Source organism: Panulirus ornatus, chromosome 13, assembly GCF_036320965.1.
Source record: "Panulirus ornatus isolate Po-2019 chromosome 13, ASM3632096v1, whole genome shotgun sequence".
NCBI lineage: Eukaryota > Metazoa > Arthropoda > Malacostraca > Decapoda > Palinuridae > Panulirus > Panulirus ornatus.
In genome coordinates, this window is record NC_092236.1 from 58,093,712 (window position 1) to 58,112,306 (window position 18,595).

Below are 18,595 nucleotides of genomic sequence, written 5' to 3' on the forward strand. Positions count from 1 at the left end.
GAGGTGTGTGTGTGTGTGTGTGTGCGTGTGGAAGAGGGCGTTAAAGTGGAACTTCCTCCCCTAGCTACACTCACCAGCACTCCTCCCTCCACCATGACTTCCTCGGGCGAATAAGAGTGAGTGTTGGGGTTTGGGTGGGTTGGGTTGGTTGGTGGGGTGTGTGGTGGAGCGAACTTCGACTACCACTCCTCCCACCAAAGCAGTCCAAACTTAAAGAGCAGAGATGCAGGGTAATGAGAATTCAGAGCGTTTGATGGATTCTCTTATTTTAAGAAGAATGCAAAAATTCTTTCCAATAAGAGCTGCCGTGTTTAACTATACCTAAGTGGGCGCTAGTGAAGCAGAAGTTTCTTTCCTTCTGGTACTAAATGAAACAGGTTGTGATGAAGGATTGAAACTCGTAAGGAAAGTGTAACTAGAAATGTTGCAAGAGTTGTGTCTGTTTCACTTGGTTAAAGGATTTTAGGGCAAGTTTATCTTCATATCTTAAGCACGACGGTACGACCCCTTGAGCACGACGGTACGACCCCTTGAGCACGACGATACATCCCCTGAGCACGACGGTCCGACCCTTTGAGCACGACGATACATCCCCTGAACACGACGGTACGACCCTTGAGCACGACGGTACGACCCTTGAGCACGACGGTACGACCCCTTGAGCACGACGGTACGACCCTTTGAGCACGACGGTCCGACCCTTGAGCACGACGGTACGACCCTTGAGCACGACGGTACGACCCTTGAGCACGACGGTACGACCCTTGAGCACGACGGTACGACCCCTTAAGCACGACGGTACGACCCCTTGAGCACGACGGAACGACCCCTTGAGCACGACGGTCCGACCCTTTGAGCACGACGATACATCCCCTGAACACGACGGTACGACCCTTAAGCACGACGGTACGACCCTTAAGCATGACGGTATGACCCTTGAGCACGAGGATAGAGCTCTTGGGTATGAAGGGCTTGGTCTCTGACCTGACTCTCTGGGATCAGGTCAAACGTCAGGACATCATGCCTAAGAACGTCGTGCTCGAGGATCGTACCGTCGTGCTCAAGGATCGTACCGTCGTGCTCAAGGATCGTACCGTCGTGCTCAAGGATCGTACCGTCGTGCTCAAGCATCGTACCGTCGTGCTCAAGCATCGTACCGTCGTGCTCAAGGATCGTACCGTCGTGATCAAGGATCGTACCGTCGTGCTCAAGCATCGTACCGTCGTGCTCAAGGATCGTACCGTCGTGATCAAGGATCGTACCGTCGTGCTCAAGCATCGTACCGTCGTGCTCAAGGATCGTAAAGTCGTGATCAAGGATCGTGCCGTCGTGCTCAAGGATCGTGCCGTCGTGCTCAAGGATCGTGCCGTCGTGCTCAAGGATCGTACCGTCGTGCTCAAGGATCGTACTGTCGTGCTCAAGGATCGTACCGTCGTGCTCAAGGATCGTACCGTCGTGCTCAAGGATCGTACTGTCGTGCTCAAGGATCGTACCGTCGTGCTCAAGGATCGTGCCGTCGTGCTCAAGGATCGTACCGTCGTGCTCAAGGATCGTACTGTCGTGCTCAAGGATCGTACCGTCGTGCTCAAGGATCGTACCGTCGTGCTCAAGGATCGTACCGTCGTGCTCAAGGATCGTACCGTCGTGCTCAAGGATCGTACCGTCGTGCTCAAGGATCGTACCGTCGTGCTCAAGCATCGTACCGTCGTGCTCAAGGATCGTACCGTCGTGATCAAGGATCGTACCGTCGTGCTCAAGCATCGTACCGTCGTGCTCAAGGATCGTAAAGTCGTGATCAAGGATCGTGCCGTCGTGCTCAAGGATCGTGCCGTCGTGCTCAAGGATCGTGCCGTCGTGCTCAAGGATCGTACCGTCGTGCTCAAGGATCGTGCCGTCGTGCTCAAGGATCGTGCCGTCGTGCTCAAGGATCGTGCCGTCGTGCTCAAGGATCGTACCGTCGTGCTCAAGGATCGTACCGTCGTGCTCAAGGATCGTAAAGTCGTGCTCAAGGATCGCAGAGTCGTGCTCTGGGATCGCAAAGTCGTGCTCGAGGATCGTATCATCGTCTCATGTATCGCAACGTCGTGCTCAAGGATCGTACCGTCGTGCTCTAGGATCGTAAAGTCGAACTCAAGGATCGTAGCGTCGTGTTCAAGGATCGTAAAGTCGTGCTCACGGGAGTTTAAAGATGATTCTCATGCAATGTTTGTGTTGCAGTCTGGCTGTAAAGACGCCAGGAGACAGCCCTGGGTAAAGGAGCACGTAAAGAAAGGAAAATGAAATGAGGAAACACCAAAGAGAAGATGTAAGATAAGATACGTCATATCAATAAGATAAGAAAATGGGAAAGAGACCACATAGAAATTAAAGATCGAGAAATAATGATAAAAATCTCAGATATAACCTTATATGTTTATGGAAAACATATGTAACAACAAGCATAAAAGATGCAGATATTCTATCAGTCTCACTAACAAACAATTCCATTTCAAATCTGTGCTTAAAGCAGTTTCTCGTAATATCAAAACTTTCTATACGTTGGCAAACCTCGTAGGAATTTCTACTTCGTACTGATATATCTGAGCGATTCTTATATACTCTCAACGTCATGTCTAATACCAAGTGATCATGACGATAGCGTTATAATAAGCGGGTACAACAATACTTAAAGATTATCACACGCATTTGCCAGTTCGTCCAATAAAACTCCAGGATTATTTAACACGGAGACAATGGGGTCAATGCTTGGTGAAAGATTGGGATAAAATTTACCCGCAGAGACAAAATTAAAGTTGTAAATTCTATTAACCCCGGTGCTAGAGGTAATGACCTGTGTCCTTTGTTTTCCAAAAGGTTCATTTTAAAAGTTCTTTACCGTGGTGTCATGGTCTGTGTACCTACCTACGTTTCACGCGGGCCCGCGTTCCCGCACTGGACAGGGCAGATTAAGTATATGTACTTGGCCTTCCCGTGTTTCTTCTTTTGGAAAGCAATACAGGAGGAGGGTAGGATTTCCAGCAAACTCGTTCCCGTCCTCTCTTATAGATAGATAGATAGATAGATAGATAGGTAGATAGATAAACAGATAGATAGGTATATACATACATACATACATACATACATACAAACATTCATACATATACATCGTAATCATTTTTGAAATTTGAAATTTGTAAGTTTCTGCTTCCATTTCTGACGTAAGATTAAGGAGTGGCATAAAGGCTCAGCATCGACGAAAGGTCTTTAAAAAGTTTCTCTGTGACATGACGGATGATGACGGCATCTTTTCCTCTCTTTCATTGTCCTCGCGAGACTGAATTTCGCGCATATATCAAATGTCTCAATCAGAAATTTTATGCTTCCATTACAGGAAAAATATTCTTGTGATATCCATCTGGCATAATCCTTCGTCAGCAATGCTCATTTTCCCTGTGCTATTAAAGTTATCAATAAGACACAAAAAAAAAAAGTTTTCAGAGGAAAAGGTATTAAGATATCTCTGACGTGCTACATTGGGGTTCAAATGGGGTTCAAGCTAGCTCTATGATCTCTTATTATCTTTATCTTTTATTCTCCTACTTTTTAAACTTTGCCTTGACTTCCAAACGACATATAATCCTCAAAAAATATATCCTATATTCTTCAGCTCCTAAAAATGCGTATCTCTAGTGAACAAACAAGAAAAGATATTCATAATCATACCCTCGGCTAGTGATACGGTTTTTAGAAGTCTTTCGACATTTAAATGATTCCAGAAACATTTAAAGTAAATGCCTTTACATTGGATATGGCCAGAGGCGTTATTGGAGTTAACTGACGTTTCTCTAAACTCCTCCTGTCAAAACTAATTTGACTTTGATCTTTATATGCTTTGGATATGCCCTTTTAGATGGCTGTCTGTGGAGGTGAAATGTCCATCGAGACAGTGTCTGACCAATCGCTTCGCTGATTGGCAAACGTTATCAGCTAATCACTGCCAGGAGCGCTGTTGAGACATCGGTAATACGATGCTCAACAGATAGGCAACACGCTCGTTGGGTAGCGCAAACCAATCACTCAACAAACTCATTCTCGCATCAGCAAATCAATTTCTATAATGACAGTTCCTCCCCCTCTGCTGCTGATTGGTGTATAATAATCTCTCGGCCAATCGGACGAAGGCTTTATTCTGACGCCGGTGACTGATGACCAAGTGATTGGTCCAGGGTTAATATTAGCGTTTCCGTCGATGTCTCCTAACATCAGACAGGTCTTGGGTTCACGGAGAGAGATGTGGATGTGCATTGTCCCTGTGCGATACATAGTGCCAGAGCAAATCAGTCCCCCCCCCCCTTTTCTAACGTGAGACTCCCCCGTGTAACACAAGGGGTTCATAAATTTCTAATATCACTGCTCAAGAATAGTCTCGGGAAGATAATAATTTTTTGAGAGTTATGAGCCCTCACAAATCTCAGGAGAAGATTCGCGACGGAGAGAGGTTTATAGAGCTCTCTCTATCTCTCTCTCTCTCTCTCTCTCTCTCTCTCTCTCTCTCTCTCTCTCTCTCTCTCTCTCTCTCTCTCTCTCTCTCTCTATCTATCTATCTATCTATTTATCTATCTATATCATCTTTAATCTGTGCAGGGAACATATATATATATATATATATATATATATATATATATATATATATATATATATATATATATATATATATATATATATATATATATATATATATATATATATATATATATATATTCTGCCAGAGGATAAAAGTTGTTGATACATTTTTTTTTTCATGTAACATACACATTATGCAGATGGATGCTTTTCGTAACAGCCGCTTTTGATATTCCTATCACATTTTAATTACCGCAATTACATATGATGGTGGCAAACAACTGTTGCCATGTGGCTGATGGCAACGACCTTTTACGGTGGTTATAGGTAGGGTGGAGGTAGGCGTTGGCAATGATGCAAACAATATATGTATGGAGAGAGAGAGAGAGAGAGAGAGAGAGAGAGAGAGAGAGACCCTATAAGACAATACTGTCAATCCTGCGCTTCAAAACTCCCACTATAGTTCTACGCAGTGGTGAAACTGAGGGAAAAAAAATAGCTACACTGTGAAGAGGAGAATGTTGACGACCCATGAGAGCAAAAGCTCATGGAACTGAAAATGAAAATAGAATAAAATGGGAAACATTTTATTTCGGAGATGAATAATGGGGTGAAAAGAATCCTGCTGAGAGAGAGAGAGAGAGAGAGAGAGAGAGAGAGAGAGAGAGAGAGAGAGAGAGAGCAGCTCACTTTGAAAATTGGCGGAAAGAGACGGTGGAGGAACAAGGACTACGCCGAGAGAGGCAAAGTTAAATGGAGGTCGACTTTTTACTGGGGATCTGTGTGACCTTTGACTGGCTGGAAGAGGACTTTAGGGAGGTCAATGATGACCTGTGATGGGAGAGGGTGGTGGAATGGGAGGAGGAACCACCTGTGTTGGGAGGTGGAGTGGTGAGGGAGAATGAGGTCAGGCTTTCAACACCGACAATGACTAGTCCGCCACGTTAAGGGACAACATATGATGGTAAAGTTAGACCAAATTTATTTGAGTCACTGTTTAAAACTATTGAAAGAAAGAAAAGTGTTCAAAAGAGTTGTGAGTGATATCCAATGGGGCTCTATGTACAGAAGGCTTAGAATAGAGGGTTCGATTTCCTTTCCTAACTATGACCTAGGATAAGGAAAGCGTGAGTTCTCTTACATCAAATACCTTCCGACATTCTATATATCTCATTTCCTCAACCCCATCCGCTTTACCAGCCCGCATTTCCCATCTTTTCATCTCCTCCTTACAATTCAGTTCCTCCCTCCGTCCCTCTCACCATATTTCCTTACAGAGGTTGGCCATCAAAAGAGCAAAGAGTCTCTGTGAAGATAAAATGCTGCGAGGAAGAAGCTATGAAAAATATCTTTCAAATTACCAATGAGCGTAAATATGAAGGAACTGGTTATATATATATATATATATATATATATATATATATATATATATATATATATATATATATATATATATATATATATATATATATATATATATATATATATATATATATATATATATATATATATATATATATATATATATATATATATATATATATATATATATATATATATATATATATATATATATATATATATATATATATATATATATATATATATATATATATATATATATATATATATATATATATATATATATATATATATATATATATATATATATATATATATATATATATATATATATATATATATATATATATATATATATATATATATATATATATATATATATATATATATATATATATATATATATATATATATATATATATATATATATATATATATATATATATATATATATATATATATATATATATATATATATATATATATATATATATATATATATATATATATATATATATATATATATATATATATATATATATATATATATATATATATATATATATATATATATATATATATATATATATATATATATATATATATATATATATATATATATATATATATATATATATATATATATATATATATATATATATATATATATATATATATATATATATATATATATATATATATATATATATATATATATATATATATATATATATATATATATATATATATATATATATATATATATATATATATATATATATATATATATATATATAGGAAAAGATCACAACTAAATGCATGGTCAATTAAATTCCTTTTAGCCCACTGAATAGAGGGAAAAATACAGAGAGAGAGAGAGAGAGAGAGAGAGAGAGAGAGAGAGAGAGAGAGAGAGAGAAGCTGCTGCTGCTGCTGTTACTACGAGCCATTCAAACAGGCAAACATTAACAATGACTCACTGACAACCCGAAGACTGAAGAGCTGGCTCATCTTGGGCTCCGTGGAGACCTGACATTCGTAGAGGCCAGCGTCTCGCTCCTGCACGTACTTGATAACGAGGTTCCAGGTCTCCGTCGAGCTCGAGTAGTGGGATTCGAACCGCTCGTCGCCGACGAAGGTGTAGCGATCCACCGTTAAGATGTCTGCGTCGCGCATGCGTACCCATGACACCTGTGGTGAGGGAGAGGGACATGGTTAGAGTTGACCTCATATATATATATATATATATATATATATATATATATATATATATATATATATATATATATATATATATTACACATTGCCTGTCTTTCTGACAGCAGGAACGCCACCATTTGTGTGGGAGCTGGGGAAGTTGTTAACTACTAGAGTACACACCCTGCAGCGGTTCGAATCCTGCTGTCAGAATGGTATTATTTGTTCTGTGTCATACGCACGCTCACTGCAGTATATGTGTGTGTGTGTGTGTGTGTGTGTGTGTGTGTGTGTGTGTGTGTGTGTGTGTGTGTCTGTGTGTGTCTGTGTGTGTGTGTGTGTGTGTGTGTGTGTGTGTGTGGGTGTGTGTGTCTGTGTGTGTCAGTCACTAAGCACCATAACTTTCAAGACTAAACCCCAAGTTAAAGTAAGGTAAACATCTTTTAAGCTTTTGTTTTAAATTGGAAAATAGTGATTCAATTTCCTCCGCATGGAAAAATCTATGAATAACTTTCGATATATATTAAAAAAAAAAAAGAAAACAGTCCACCGGGAAAATATTCTACCTGTCAAGTTTTCTTTCCAGTTATGTCAAAAATGTAAAATACGTCCATTCTTTTTCAACAGCGAATTCTTTCAGGCTGACTAAGTGGAAGAAACTCATACATGCGAATAAACATAAAATGAATCTAACAGAAGCCAAATTACTTTAGCATATCCTGAGAAACATGTGACGTCCACTAACACCAAATTCTATTTACGATAAGACAGTTTGACTTTGTCTTCTTAACGTAATATAATTTTCCTTTACAATCAATTCTGAGTCGTTTCTATTTTCAATTTTGGCGCGATATTGATAGAAAAGAAGAGACAGGTTTTCGGGAGTTTCTCTCTACATCTAATATACTCAATTTTAACGTATTAGTATGCCATCATCTAATTCTAAGCCAAATTCTAATTTTGAAGTAGTTTCAATTCCAGAGATAAAATGGGAAAAAAATGAAAATGTGAAATTTTTATCATTCTCTCATAATTCCAAAATGATATAAGCATTTTCCCACTTTTTTGTGCAAGAATAATAAAACTATATATTATTTGTCATCATAATGATATAATATATCTAGCCACATAATAAATTCAACTAATTTGAGTCATAAAACCATTTCTCGTACAAAATTTCAAAACAGCAAATCATTTTCGTACTTGCTGTCTACCTTAATAGTATACCGAATAGACAATCTAATCGGATAATTAGAAATAAAGAAATCAAAGTAAATATTCGAATCCAGTATGACTTACAGTATGACTTACAGTCTCGTAAAAACTGAAAAACTGTTGACGTTGAGGTGGGAAAAAAATGGGGGGGAGGAGAGGTGGGCGGGATAAGAATGTGCGTTTGGAAAATATTTCTGGGCCACAAATCAGTTCTAAATCTCTCGTGAATATATCTTAGTAGCCCCTCTCTCCTCTTCCCCATCTGGGACCATTCATTACTGCCACTGAAATCTGGGAATGAATGTTGAAGGCAGAGCTTCACATAATGTGATTAATGACACGCTCGTTAATCAGGGACGGCGAGTAGGCAAGCTAAGACGTTCTCCCGTGAGAGAGAGAGAGAGAGAGAGAGAGAGAGAGAGAGAGAGAGAGAGAGAGAGAGAGAGAGAGAGAGAGAGAGAGAGAGAGAGAGAGAGAGAGAGAGACTAAACGAGGACCTAAGAACGAAATATCAATTAAGCAATAAAGATGAAATCACCACCTATAGAACCGACAGCCGAATATGGTAAGGAAAAGTATACAAGTCCAAGAAGCTAAGTAAGGCTAGAGATTAATGATAGCCGCAAGCTAAACGCGATCAGATCATAGGATCAGCAAGCTAAACGAAATCAGATCAAAGGATCAAGAGGTGAGGTGGAGTTTGACAAACGAAACTGAAAAGCTAAGTTCTGTGGACCGAGAGAACTAAGAAAGTAAAATACATAAGAAATAAAATATATAGAAGGAAAGTGAAGATAACGGGAGCGTTAGTACAGAATGATAACGAAGCTATGAATTCCTTACTAAACATAGTGTAAACTATAAAAGGTAAACTATAGAGAGGTAAACTATCAAAAAGCAAATTATAGAAAGAGAAACTATAGAAAAGTAAAAGACAGAAAGAAAAGTATAGAAGGTAAACTACAACAGAAAGGTAAACTATAGAAGGTAAACTATAGAAAAGTAGACTATACAAGGGTAAACTATAGAGAGATAAAGGTCAAATAGAAAGAATAGAAGGAAAAAAAAGAAAGGAAGACTTGAGAGTCACAAATCGCGAGAAATAAGATCCACTTTTGTAAGAAGTAATGGTTTCAGCTAACAGTGGCTGTGAAGACGTATTTGACCATTAATACAAAAGCTATGAGTCCGGTGGACCAAGACGCATGGAGAAGGGGGGAACTCGTTATTCTCCAAAAGGCCAAAAACAGATTCATAAATCTCAAAAAAAAAAATATGATGGCACAGCTTTAAAAGAGGAGGATTTCAAGTAGCACAAACATGGTTGTAAATATTTGGATGAAAGTGCATCTGTTGTCGATCATGAATAGCGAGGAATTACAAAGACACATACACACACACACACACACACACACACACACACACACACACAAACACTCGACAAAAGTCTTCTTGTTTCTCCCCCTAAAAATAGATACGCTACTCACTCCACTGATCATGTTACACCAGCAGACGACTCATTCAGGCACTTCAGTGCCACCTTTCCTCATCCACCTCTCCTTCAGCACACACCCATACGTCCTCTCCCACTCTCCAACCCCCCCCCTCCACTCTCACTGAATGGAGGGGGGGTTTCCTTTCCTTCACAATTACTCCTAAATACCCATTTGTATCCATTCCTTCTCCCACTCCTGCGGTACACATCTCATAATATACTAACCCACAGTAAGAATAAGGTACAAAAAAAAAAAACATCATCAGTACCTCAGAGGGCCTTGAGAGAGAGAGAGAGAGAGAGAGAGAGAGAGAGAGAGAGAGAGAGAGAGAGAGAGAGAGAGAGAGAGAGAGAGAGAGAGAGAGAGAGAGGCCGTAAATAACAAAAGAAAATGATTGTCTGACAAGAAATGAGGATATAAGAACTGACCGACTTATCACCCAGCTGTCTGACTGTACACGGCAGAGTCGCCTCGTCTCCAAGATGAGCTGTCATGTTCCTTGGGGCCAGAGGGTCGAAATATGGCCCAGTGTACAGCCCTGTGATGCTGGCTTCAGGATCATAAGCCTCTGTTCCTGCAACACACGAGAGAGAAAATCATTTTAGGATTATCTTCTTCATAAATATCCTCAAAATTCATAAGTTGTATTTTTTAAAGTGAAATTGGCAAAAGAGGAAAAAAAAACTCATGTCTTTTTATTCTCTAAAGTAGAATCTATTAAATAAAAAGAAGCATTTGCATAAATTGATATGAAAAAAAAAATCTCTTGATCGTGTGATCTGTTATATACATTATTTAAATTGGACGAGGTAATCATTCTAATTATCATAATTATTTTAGAATTTGATGGACAACGTTTATGTATAATCATAACCTCGTCCTCTTTGGAATAGAGTTGTAATGTAAACGTTTCGTGTGTTTATGTGTGTGTGTGTGTGTGTGTGTGTGTGAGAGAGAGAGAGAGAGAGAGAGAGAGAGAGAGAGAGAGAGAGAGAGAGAGAGAGAGAGAGAGAGAGAGAGAGAGAGAGAGAGAGAGAGAGAGAGAGAGAGAGAGAGAGAGAGAGAAGTATAGGGGTGAAAGCCACAAAGGATTTCATCTTACAAAACTTTTTATTTTTTCCTTATATCAGTTATAAAGTACTTGAGAGATATATTTTCCCTTCTCTGCCAGGTATTTGATGACTCTCTCTCTCTCTCTCTCTCTCTCTCTCTCTCTCTCTCTCTCTCTCTCTCTCTCTCTCTCTCTCTCTCTCTCTCTCTCTCTCTCTCTCTCTCTCTCCCGGAGGGATGGGAGGAAAAATGGGGTGTAAAAAGGGATGAGGAAGAGGTATATGCTGGAGGGAGAGGGAGAATGAGGTGAAATGAAAGCTGAGGGGAAAGTTCAACAGAAACTTAAGGAGATGGATGAAGGCAAAGTTGACGAGAGAGCGGAGGGGAAAGTGGAAAAAAAAGGCCGAAGGGAAAGTTGAAAGAAAAGGTAAGAGAAAGCTACAGGGAAAGTTGAATAGATGGCTGAAGGGGAAATGACATTACTTCGTCTCAGAACTCACAAACTCACATACTTTTACTCTTAAGAATTCATGGCTATTTCATGCAGATCCATGAGAAGAAGACACACTTTATGGAGCCACTTACAACACTCTGCCCCCGTATACTTACACCAATACTTTCACACAGTGCGTTTACACCACCACTTTCACACACGCTCACACCAACGCTGTCAAAACCACACCCACACCAAGTGCTTCTGCAATCCACTCACGTTATTGTTTTCACACTGCGCTTTTGTTAGTCCTTTCACAATGCAATTACATCAGCGGTTTCATGATACACTCACGCCAACACTTTAATCTCGCATCCCCCGCCAGAGCATTTACAAATTCATACACACTAGCACCTTCAAAACACATTGATACTAGCGTTTTCACACAACACTCACAGTGACACTTTCACAATACACTGCCGCCATGACTTTCACACACACACACACACACACACACACACACACACCAACGCCTCAAAAACACACTACTATCTTCACATTACATTCAAACCATGACATCAAGAGGAAAAAGAAAATGCCACTTATATTTTCTCTGTCTGGATGCAGTTAAATTGGTTAACCTCCCTGTGCACGCGGGTGAACGGCCAACCCAACTATAAATCTAGATAATCTTGATCTATCAAGTTACTTAAGACTTGATTCGTCTCAGTTTACTGAGAGCAATGGATACAAACTCGTGGGTAAAACGTTTTGCCACGAATGAGGCGAAGCAATTCTTCCTCAACAGGATTGTTAACATATGGAACGAATTGCTAGTTAGGGTGGCTGAAAGCAGTACTAGAAATGCGTTAAACGATAGACTTGATGAATACTTCTTCAGCAGAATTGTTTACATATGGAACGAACTGCCAGTTAGGTTGGCGGAAAGCAGCACTATAAATGTTTAAAAATAGAATAGATTAATACTTCGCTTCAAGTCCACGTCTTACATTCTTTGCAACTCCGAAGTCACACTGACAATTTGCAGGCTATCTTCCTTCAAGTGTCTATATATCTTAACTTTTTACCACATTAATCTGTGAGTTTCCGATATCTTCCACTATCACAAACAGCCCTGAAAGCACCCAATGGTCTGGTGCTGGTTGAACGCATTTTTGTTCCTACGTATCAAATAAAGGATTATGTCACAAGAGGTTTCGTTGGCTGTATATGTAAACCTCTGAGGCACAACTCTTGAGCACGATGGTACGACCCTTGAGCACGACGGTACGACCCTTGAACACGACGGTACGACCCTTGAGCACGACGGTACGACCCTGGAGCACGACGGTACGACCATGGAGCATGACGGTACGACCCTGGAGCACGACGGTACGACCCTGGAGCACGACGGTACGACCCTTGAACACGTCGGCACACTTTACTGAGTTGTCTCTTCCAAATTTTCTCAAAGTATGTAAAGGCAAAACGTCAATCTCTCACTTTGATGGTTTCCTTGGCAATCACAGTGAAGTACATTTGGAGTTAGTCATTCATTTTCTGACTCACATTGACGCATTGCGGCTTTTTCGCTCTTCTTCAACAGACAAAATATTCATTTTCAGTACAACAGTACTTGTTTGTCATCCTATATATATATATATATATATATATATATCTGAGCGTCCTTGACTCCAGCACATGATACCGCATCTTCCTCTCTCCTGTTATCACATGCACACGAGACAAAGTGTAAATTTCCCTTTTTCCTCGCTTGTAATCTGTTTGGCAGCTGCTGCCGAAACATTCATTAGTACTTTTATCTCCTCAAAGCGAATTAAACTGTGTGTGTGTGTGGAGGGGGGGGGGGTGTCTGTGTGTGTGTGTGTGTCTGTGTGTGTGTGTGTTAATTAATCCTCTATTCAACATGTCCTTCTTTCTAAGAGCCACAAGGTTGTTTGGACATCAAGCAAGTCTTGTGTGCCTTCAGAAAACCTCGCTCGCTAAACACTATGATCGCAGCGTGAGGGGGAGAGAAAAAAATTTATGATGTTGCATATATCTATTCAGAAGTGGCGACCTCGTCTCTTAGTGACCAGAAGTTGAATCAACATTTGCTTCTTGTTTGTTGTGGGAGAGCGGATCGTATACACCATCATTTTGCTCTCGTTCTTGGGTGTATTCAAAGTACATATAAAAAAATAAATCTAATTTTCTATACCTCTGTGGTAAACATGAGTGTTCTAGTTGCTTGGAATTTAACAGAGGTGCCAAAGAACCCGTAACGCAAATCTGTTCGTTGGACAGTGAAGCTGTTAAAAGATCTCTAGGCATCTCTTCGTCTTCTTATAACCTCTCTGTCTTTAATCAAAACTCAAAGTCTCGAACACCTGAGGATCTTTGATTAATTCCTTTCATTCTTCTGATCATACCCCATCTTCTATTCACCCGAGAGATGGCCATGATTGGGTAACAGTTTGTCCCATCGTATGTAAGCCACTGCAAAAATTCAAAAACTGTAAGTGTCCCCAGTTTCCTTACACTCTAACTACGCATGACCTTTAGATGCAAGGTGCTTTAGTACAGGTCAATCGTGCTTGCAACTGTGTGTTAATTAACGTCTCATGACACTTCTGTGCCTCTGGTAATAGATAGCATTTTTCCTCCCTGTAAACTTCTCTCAGCAAAAGAACATTTGCAAATGTTTCTTCCCTGGATCTTTGTAGGTCAAAATCCCAAAAGCGTGGTCGTCCAGTTTGAATAATTACAGGACCTGTGACGCGTGTTAAATTAAGATTTCACTAAAACTGACGTATGCAAAAGAAGAATGATATAATATAGGAGGATAAGTTAACAACTGACTTAGCGTTTGCGTAGATGTATATTATCAACCAAGACATAATGATAGAGGAGATGCTGTCGGACCTTTAATTAACCCCATGGTCATTATAGGTCATTATCCAACAAGGAGCAGTAAATGGAAAAATGAAAGAAAATTAGAGATCCTGCAGAGAAATAACAAGAGAATAATTCACATTCATTTAAGGTTATGTATCACGTGACCTCCAAGACGTTTATTCAATTTCGGTTCGTGAATTAGTTATGAGAGAACCAGCTGGGGTCAAGCACATCTGAAGTGAACACGAAAGTCTGTCTCAGAGATTAGCTATATCTACGTCTACTGTCATTTTACGTGGCTACCAGGTATAGTCCACTTCTTATATCATCACTACCATGTGCTGATTCTCCCTTACCTTCACTATATGGTCCACTTACTATATCATCACTACCAGGTACTCATCTTCCCTTGCCCTCACTATCATATAGATTTTCTCATATCTTCGTTATCAGATAAATTCTCTCCTTGAATCCTCACAGCCAGACTCAATCACTCCTCAGCTTTCACGACCACATGCAGTTCCTCTCGTATCTTCACTATCAGATACCCTTCCTCCTGTGTCTTTACTAACGGACCATCCTGTATCATCACTACCAGACACAGACCCCCTTAGGTATCTCTGCAATAAGACACATACCATTACGTATCCTCATTAGTAGAAATAGACTCTCCTGTGGTACAGACCCCTCCTGTGCCTTCAATAACAGACACAGACCTTCTTGTGCCTTTAATAACAGACATAGACCCTCCTCTACAGACTTAAGCCATCCTGTGCCTTCAATAACAGACACAGACCCTAACCCCACTGTCCCTCCAATAATAGACACAGACCATCCAGTGTCTTCACCCCCTAAACACTCATCCCCCTTCTTCATCGCCACCGTCAGACACTAACACCCCCTCCACCGCCACCAGCAACTCCTCGAACCAGGGGTCTTGAGTCCTTCGTTCACGCCTGTGCCAATAAGACTGCCAAAACCAGGGTGAAGAGAGATAGCATCTTGAAGACAGCTGATACCTTCCTTGCCACAATCAGGGCATTGGATTCCACTACCGAGACCCCAAGTCCCACAAGCGGGACATTAGGTCCCACAATAGGGACATTGGGTCCAACAGTCGACCAATCGGGTCCTGAAACTGGGGAGTAGGGAGAAGGGGATGGGTACTCACAACCAGCCCCATACATACCACAACCAGACGTGTTGTGAGTTGCGTTTCGCAACCACCTTAGTGCTTCAACGCTTGTCACAACATCGGGATGGGGAGAGGCAAGGTTGTAGTGGCACGTTCGGTACCAGCAATAAACATAAGACTAGAAACCAAAGAATTATGGTTTGTCCTGCAAGAATACCATCTTACAAAGCTTTATGAGACCTGTCTTTTTTTATGGAATATTTTTCACTGCTTGTCACTTCCTAGTGATTTTCATTTATATTTTTCACTGTTATTCATTTCCTAATGATTCATTTTCTATTTTTCACTGCTTGTCATTTCCTAATGATTCATTTTTTCTTTTTCAAATTGAAATTCCATTATTATCTTCACAGGGAGTTTTCTTCTTCGTAAACAGACACATATCATTGTATTTCAGTTTCATTCGTGTAAAAGTCTTACAAATTTTCACCTCCAGAAATACACCCTAGTTCCCTAGGATCTCTTTTTTATCAGTATGCAAATTAGTTCCGTCCTGCGACTATATTTCTTTCTGTTATGGTCGATTACCTTCATTATACGGACTTATCCACGAAGGGAATAGACCTCGTGGGAATATTCCATATTCATCAGTTCTTATTATTCCTGCTACTGGCCATACAGCGAACGTGGCTAGCTTCCTGGGCGCTGCAGGAGCCTAGGAGGGACTCCTGGTCCAGGAAATTAAGGTGAGGTAAGGTATGGTAAGGTGTAGAGAGAGAGAGAGAGAGAGAGAGACGCTCACATTGACTGTACCTGGTCGTATATAAGCCTCTGTTGCCTACCCTTGTATATCGTTTACACATATCGTTGCAAGAAACATAACAAGTTTACATACGAAACAAACGAAATTTTGCATCCCATTTACATCCTAAATTTACCCTTTGTTACTGCAATATATATATATATATATATATATATATATATATATATATATATATATATATATATATATATATATATATATATATATATATATATATATATATATATATATATATATATAGGGTAGAGTATGGTAAAGAGAGAGAGAGAGAGAGAGAGAGAGAGAGAGAGAGAGAGAGAGAGAGAGAGAGAGAGAGAGAGAGAGAGAGAGAGAGAGAGAGTACAATTAAGTCTAACAACGCTACTTAAGGACATACAGTGCAATGATGTTACCCCTTACATCCTAGATTAGCCTACCCGGGCAGCCAATAGGAATCGCCTGGTCATAATGGCCATTCAACCGTACATAACCACTCATTAGTTGCCTAATGCACCGTGTGTAACAAGGTATTCCCTCTGGTGCCTAGTTAGGAGAAGTTTTCCCAGCCGTTGGGACTAAAGAGTTATAGTGATATAACAAAAGAGGCAGTTTTGTTACATTATGGAATAGCCCTTACAGTAGTAGGCCCTTGGTATAGCACTGTTTACCCCTGTGTACATAAGCTTGACATTCTGAGTGCTTATGTGTCCCGGAATCAACCACGTATCGTAAGATATACTGATTTCATTAGCCTTTCTAATTGCATAACTGAATATAATTAAACCAGAGTAGTATAACCATTAAAGGAACATAACATACAACCACAGAAGGCATTAATGTTCCAGGTAAAACTGGAATGTGACCTGTGTTCTGTTATTGGTGATAGTCACAACAAACTGAGGTTTTGATTTTGAATACGCCTCTTTGTTGCCCTCCTCTAGACCTTCTCTATCAGTTCTTTGTGTGTGAGTGCGTGGCCAGAGGGTGACTGAAGAGGATAGCATTTGGAATGTAAGTGGTAGAAGTGTTATCATTGGACCTCCGTGGTGTAGTGGTGAGCGTTCCTGACCGTGACGCATTCACGGGCCGTCCAAGTGTCGAGGGCATAGGTTCGAAGTCCTGGTTACAACAGCCGGTCCACAGTTAACCCAGCTGTTCATCCATTCTCAGAAGCTGGTCGATAGTATGGTTACCTAGGTAAGGGTAAGGTGTATATATATATATATATATATATATATATATATATATATATATATATATATATATATATATATATATATATATATATATATATGCTGTCTCAACTAACATCAAAAAATAACTTGTATCTTTCAGAGTAAATTTGTCCCAACTGTTGTTATAGATGAATCGTTGGCTCCGAATGCAAGAGAAAGGAAAATAAAAACGTTTTACAGTCAAACAAATTGAATTTATTGAGTGCCAAAGGACAGACAAACTGTCATGACCCCTTAAAACTTAACTATGCAAATTGCTAGCATTACCAAAATAAATTTATGGGTCGATATACATATTCTTTTCTGAAATCTATTTTCGATAATGTATTCTTGTCAGATCTATCTTTTGTTTGATCTATTTAAGTTAACTTTATACTTTCATGCGTCCTTGCTATTTCCCTCAAGAGCGATGTAGCGCCGAGAACAAGTGAATGACCCTTACGGACAAGTCTTGACTCGGCCCAATTTACTGTTCTTACCTGCACAAGTTCATAAACAATGTGGGAGGGTTTCCAACCTCTTATTCCGTTCCTTGAATCACCAAATACGACAGACAGGGAATACAGAGGTAATATTCTATCTTCCCTATCCCCAGGGATGTAAATCTATTCTCTATCCATCGATCTTAGTTAGATCTATCCTCGTTTAATGTATCTTTGTCAGATTAGTTTGTCGATGCGTTAGTATTCGTTTAATTACTCTTCGTTAACTAAATACTCGTGGAATCAATATTTCCCTAAATCTTCATCCATCGATATTCTATGTGATACTTTTATTTGATATTTTATTTTTTTATCTTATAATTCTTATACTTTTTAACCCTGAGCTTCTAGCCATAAAGAATAAAATACTGTATCATGTATGAAATTTGACAATAAAGACATCTTATCTTATATTCGTTCTGTCCATTTATCTATTTTTTCTTCATTCTCTTCATTAAAGATTAGGAAGAAATGGGGGAAAAAAAAGGCAATCTGTATTCCTAACTACCTCCCTTCCTCTGATCTGGATCCAAGCATCTTAATAACCAAAAATGGTCGTACGGGAAGAGATTCAGCCTCTCTCGTCCAGGGATTTGCATGTGAAATGAAATTCTTATTAATATCTTACATAAAATAGGAAAAAAAAAAAACAAGAAAACGAGCTGCACATCTGGCATTATACATCTTT

At 39.6% G+C, this 18,595-nt stretch overlaps 1 protein-coding gene across 1 annotated transcript in view; it reads right to left on the reverse strand.

Moving 5' to 3' along the window:
- The window catches only part of LOC139752935 (uncharacterized), a 110,722-nt gene that overhangs the window by 23,761 nt on the left and 68,366 nt on the right, over positions 1-18,595 (reverse strand). The window contains exons 2-3 of the mRNA XM_071669016.1: positions 10,301-10,446; positions 6,945-7,155 (exon numbers count right to left, since the gene is read on the reverse strand). Of these exons, the coding sequence (XP_071525117.1) occupies positions 6,945-7,155; positions 10,301-10,446 (357 nt within the window). The remainder of the gene's footprint in view (positions 1-6,944; positions 7,156-10,300; positions 10,447-18,595) is intronic.